Here is a 5996-nt window from a genome sequence, read left to right as displayed (position 1 = left end):
ACCACAGCAAACCTGTTTTCTGAACTCCCTGAGAATCAGTCGATAACAATCTGTGATCAACCCATCAATAATCTCTTCTTATGTATAAGAGATTACGCTGTCTATTTTAATAACCTAAAAAGGGTTTTGATCTAAATACCGCTGTCCTTTCACTCTGAATTATTCATTTATTTGACACCTTTGTTATCTTTATCAAATACTAGGGCAGGGTCGAACATGCGTTTTTCATGTTCAAATTTGACTGTAGAATTAATATTCTTTCATTTTCAATTTGCCGGAAAACAAAAGTAGAATTTGTACCATATTACAGTAAAAAAAAATCCCAGTCCTCCATGATATTTGCAATAATTCAGAGTAGTATTATGCAAAAGAATAGTGATATTAATACCCAAATAAACTACAAAGGCTTCATATTGGAAAGACAAAGCTGGTTCATTGAGGGGTCTGAGTAAAGGGACGGTATGGAAATTCACTCCATGAGATAAAAGATGCAACAGAAATCAAAACACTTCGAAAGCTTCAGAACAGCACTGCCCCGGTTCATAGGAAAAATAAACCAATGCAACACATGCAACGGCAAAGGCCGGCCACGAACCTGCGACCCGCGCATCGCAAGCAAGCTTCTTAACCACTATACAAAAAAGCCAGACTCATCTGTATGTTTTAAGAGCTTTTAACCTCATCTCACTGACAGGAGACCAGCAGCGTATCACACAACACTGCACATTACACCTGCAAATACCATTAAAACGGTAAGGGAAGGTAAAAAACTAAACAAAAAGTTATGAATGTTCAAATGTTTGCAGCTACTTTCTCTTTGAAAACAATTTGAAAATACACCCTACAAGTTAACTATGACTGCATGATTTCTGAGCGTTTGCAGAAAATTTGAGAATGCTTTCTTTGACCTTTTGAAAGACTTTGTTAGACGGCGCACAAAAGCCTCTTCTCTGTGTCACTAGACAAACCAATTACAGCATTAGTGTCGTTATGACAGAGAGTTTTCTTTTTTTTTCAACGGGATTGAAAACCCCAGAGCAGATGTTAAACATTCCTGCTAGATCTGTCCTATCAACACTTCTCACCTCCCTCTGTCGCCTGCGTGTTCCCACACATCTCTCAACCCCCCTGACTGACCTGGAGAAAAGGATGAATGAGATAGCTTTGAAACAAGATTCACATTGACAGCGCCACAGCAATACGTCCACCCCAGAATGGAGCTATTGGGGCATATTTTGCTGGTGCATTCACAACTCCCTCATCTCAGCCCTTTCAGCTACCCCTAACATATTTTTGAGAACTATGGGATGGGGTTCTAAACAGTCCAACAACGAGACTGCCCAAACTTTGAGGCAATGTTTTCATGCAGCAGACGCAAACCCATTTAATACATCATATAATGACAGCAGGATGAAACACCTTGTCTATTGCTTTCCAATTAGTTAACCCACTTCTCATTTAAAAAGTGTGAATACTTACTCTAATGAGTTTATTTTAGGTGTTGCTCAGTTCAAGTACTGTCTGATTCCAAAGGCAGTTTGATCTTTCAGCTCTTCTGACCTCACCATTAGCAGAGCTCAGCAGCGTTGAAATAACAGCATTGTGTGATTTTTCTTTTTGTGTTTTTTTAAATCAGGAATTAGTAGAAAGGAGCTGGCCACTAGGATTCTGCAGGCTGAGATAATGCTAGGCGGATTCTAATGCAGAATATTTAAATTCAGTTTTGGAGAACTCAGAACCACTCTAAATGATTATGAAAATAGGCAAAACATAATACATAAATAAATACATAAATAGGTAATCATTATGTGTGAAATTGGGGAGGGGGGTTTTGATGCAAGAGAGAATGTAGTCACCAGGAAGTTAACAATTAAAAAAAAAAAAATTCAGTTGTAACTCAAAAACTCATCCCTTGCTCTCTGTACCAGATAACCTCATTCTTCTAATTATAGACAGGGGCTTACGCTACACATCATGCATCCTGTGCAGTACTGAGAATCGGAGCGGCTGGGGTTTTTTAATTTGTTCGTTTGGTTTTTTTGGTTTATTAAACTAAAATGAAATGGTTGGCAAACAAAAAAACATCGATATTGATATTATTGTCTAAGCACACGCACACACACACACACACACACACATATGTGTATATATATATATATATATATATATATATATATATATATATATATATATATATATATATATATATATATTTCTGTATGTTTTAGTAGACATGTCAAGCAGGCAAATGTTTTGTCTAACCTCACTGTTTTTTTTATGAATGCATTCATTCTAAATTCTTAATTTTTAACTCCATCCATTCCTGCGCATGTGACTGTCATGTATGCCTCCAGCACTTCCTGTGTGAAAGATGGGTCTGTTATAGGTCAAGCTCTTCAGAGTGCAAGTTTTAACACTGACAGCTTTATATGTATATCTTAGAGACGGTGTCCCAAAGTGACCAAAGTGCAGAGCTGCTGCACAGGCATTTCATTCAAGTGTCCGACCCGCGAACAGGCTCCAGTCTCAACTTCAGTTTGCCTGCAAATGTGAAAACTGGAACACATGGTGTGTGATTGGTTTTGTGGTTTGCATACTCTGAGTGCTAGGTTGTGAAAGCACCATACTCAATTCACTTCAAAGGACTACACCACCTGCATTCTTTAGAATCTTTCATTTTGCATCATTTAATGTGTGCTTTGTATCATTCTCTGCTGTTGTTTTGCCTAGGTTTGCCTTTTCGCTGAACCTACTAACTAAATACGTTGTCTGATTTGTAATTAAACCGCTGGCTCTGCTTCTGAAAGCTGCAACCGCCTGAAAAAGTATTTAGGTCAGAGAGCATCATAAAAAAAAAAAAAAAAAATTGAAAAGTATTTATGATACATATAGATTTTTGTAAGGCATCAGCACATTTCCCCACAGCCTTTACTGATCTTATCTGATTGTGGTCATAGATTTCAAACTAAAATGTATATAATCTGTCGTTAGGGTTTGGTCACGTTTCAGGTAAGGATCCATTTATAAAAACTTATATGAATGTGTTCTTAAGGGTTTTGATGATTATTATTAAGGAATAGCAGTTCATTACAATATCATTTTATTGGCACCTTTCCAGCTTCAATATTCTTGTGACGATGTGCTGCTATAGCCTGTTGGTATTAATACGTGTCTAATGTTGTTTATAACTGCTTTATAACACATGTATAGATTTATAGTTGATTGTTTATAATGGATACTTAAACTGAAGTGTTTGTAAATGTTTCGGTATTTTTTAATCCACAGTGAAGCATTTGAAATATATCCTAAATATAAATGGTCAAATATATATGTGTGAAGAATGCATATCAGGTTAGCTCTGTATATACTGCTGGGGGGTCAAATCATACCCCCCTTGTAAATGAACTAATAATGGTCTCAAATAATATTCACTACACGGTCAATCGACCAGCGCTGTGTAATATGCTGTAGGTAGAGCAGACAGAGAAGACTGATATACACAAGAACACAACACCAAACCTGCTTGAGGCAATTGTTTATTATTGGGCATCTCAGGATGTGTCACAAAGCTTTGAACACTGAACAACATTAGTGATGGATAAAAGAAAAAGCGCAACATAGCACGAGCAAAAGCTGTATCACACTCTGCAAAAAGGGGATGAGAAATTCAATAGTGAAATTCTGTATTCACAAAGAAGCAGCGCTCAAATGCAGAGGGACTGCCACCCACACCGCGGCCCAGGGCTTCTTACAAGCAAATCTAATTAGGAGCAATGCTGAAGCGGTAATGATGATCTACAGGAAGCGTGTGTCTTTTTATAGGATTTTCTAACACGTTTTGATCACATTTCCAATGTGTGAATCAGCCAAGCATGAAGTGCAACTCTGTATATGATGCTAAATGGTAAATGATCCAGATTCTGGTTTAAGATGAGACCCAATGCACCACAGAGCTAAAATACACCCATGATACATTATCACCAATGGTAATGCAGTAATGGTAGTGCGATGGCAATGCAATGGTCCTGTGCTGAGGGGCTACAACACTATGAGGTTGCCATTGGCACAACAGTGGGAACATTTTCATATTTTCACATTCCAATGTTATGATAATGGGCATGTAATGCACACGGCTGGGAAACCCATTGCTTCCAAATCATGTACAATATCTGAAATGTGTGGTGCTGCCAAGCTGCGCTAATGGTTCTGCAGTATAAACTGGTCCCCACAATGCCAAGGGAAGCCTCAGTGTCTGCCCATCTCTCTGGTGATCCAGTCAACGTACATGGAAATCTTCATGAAGACCGTGGGGAAGTATCCACACGGCTCGCTGCTAAACGACAGGACACCCTGAGCCACGCCATCGCACACCAAGGGACCCCCAGAGTCCCCCTGAAACACACAGACACACGAACAACTCTGTTAAACTTTCGAATCGTACTCCTTAAACATACACAGTGAAATCCTTCTGTCACAATCAGTACAGCAGACTCCCAGCCAACTTTCAAGACAACAAAGTATGCTGTAGGATTGCAATACTGTACTGTTAGGAGAAATGTCACCCACTGTGCAACAAACCCAGTTATAGATGGCCACGATCCATTATTACTGCTGCCATTTCAAGCGATCTGGAAGCCCAAAGGTTTATGGGTATTCCACATAGCTGACAGTTAATATGCATGCATTTTCCTCTTACAAACTGCTTGATTCAAGAAGGCACTGTGTGAGATAAGGCAGTTATCAGTGGACCAGTGACAGTTCCTCCCAGAAAAAAAGCCAGACAATCATTAATCAAACCAAATAAATGAGTCTTACATTACATCCGCCTTCCATGGGACTGCTTGCACAGATCATGTATTCGGTGAACATTGCTCCCCATTTCGCGGCGCACATCCGTCTGAACACCGTCATGTTGACCTCTTGTAGTTTAGAAACCCCACGAATCCCTTCTGACTCCATCAAGCCCCAGCCAGCTGTGGAGCAGGTGGTGCCAACCTTGATGCTATCCTCATTCTGGGACAGCGGCAGAATCGCCACCTTCTCATTTAGAGTGGCATTTTTCTCCAGCTGTAAACCAGAGAAAGAGAACCCACCCAGTAAGAGAACGCCTGTAACAGCACAGCCCCCAGTCACAATCCTCCAATCACAGTCCCCCAGTCACAATCCTCTAATCACAGCCCCCCAGTCACAGCCCCCCAGTCACAGCCCCCAGTCACAATCCTCTAATCACAGCCCCTCAGTCACAATCCTCCAATCACAATCCTCCAATCACAGCCCCTCAGTCACAATCCTCCAATCACAGCCCCCCAGTCACAATCCTCCAATCACAGCCCCCCAGTCACAGTGCTCCAGTCACAGCCCCCCAGTCACAGCCCCCAGTCACAATCCTCCAATCACAGCCCCCCAGTCACAATCCTCCAATCACAGCCTCCCAGTCATAATCCTCCAATCACAGCTCCCCAGTCACAGCCCTCCAGTCACAGTACCCCAGTCACAGCCCCCCAGATTCATAAAGCAGTCATTCAAGATTAACTTCATTGTTGCATTTAAATCAAGGGGACCAGAGAACCAAAAGCTGAACCCCAAACTGCATCTGAAGAAAAACAAAGTCTACCAGATCCAAGCCAACCCCATGATTCAAAATGAATGTCTTTTACCATTCCAGAGAAGGAAAACTGGCAAGTTAGCTTGAATGAATATTTCATGGATATGTTAGATCATTAGATAAGTAAGTGTTTTGTCTAATGCAGTCTTCAGTATATTACAGTGATCTATCTTATAGTTTATACCTCCAGATTTATGCTTTCATCGATTCCAGTAAGGCTTACCTTCAACAACATGATGTCATCATTAGGGCCTCTTTTACAATAGGCTGGAAAAGGAATGGCCTTCACCACCTTAATGACCTGCTGAGAGTTCTCTGAAGACATGATGTTATGAGCACCAAGAATAGCAGTGATCTCTCTGTTCAAAATAAAGGGTACAAAAATAATAAC

General features: G+C 40.4%; 1 protein-coding gene across 1 annotated transcript in view; it reads right to left on the bottom strand.

Moving 5' to 3' along the window:
• Positions 1 to 3526: 3526 nt before the first annotated feature.
• LOC117428865 (mast cell protease 1A-like) overlaps positions 3527 to 5996 on the bottom strand; it is a 9897-nt gene continuing 7427 nt past the window's right edge. Inside the window, exons 7-9 of the mRNA XM_034047838.3 lie at positions 5829 to 5964; positions 4816 to 5067; positions 3527 to 4392 (exon numbers count right to left, since the gene is read on the bottom strand). Of these exons, the coding sequence (XP_033903729.3) occupies positions 4246 to 4392; positions 4816 to 5067; positions 5829 to 5964 (535 nt within the window). The 3' untranslated portion in view covers positions 3527 to 4245. The remainder of the gene's footprint in view (positions 4393 to 4815; positions 5068 to 5828; positions 5965 to 5996) is intronic.

Source organism: Acipenser ruthenus, chromosome 49, assembly GCF_902713425.1.
Source record: "Acipenser ruthenus chromosome 49, fAciRut3.2 maternal haplotype, whole genome shotgun sequence".
Lineage (NCBI taxonomy): Eukaryota > Metazoa > Chordata > Actinopteri > Acipenseriformes > Acipenseridae > Acipenser > Acipenser ruthenus.
This window is presented reverse-complemented; position numbering and strand designations above follow the sequence as displayed.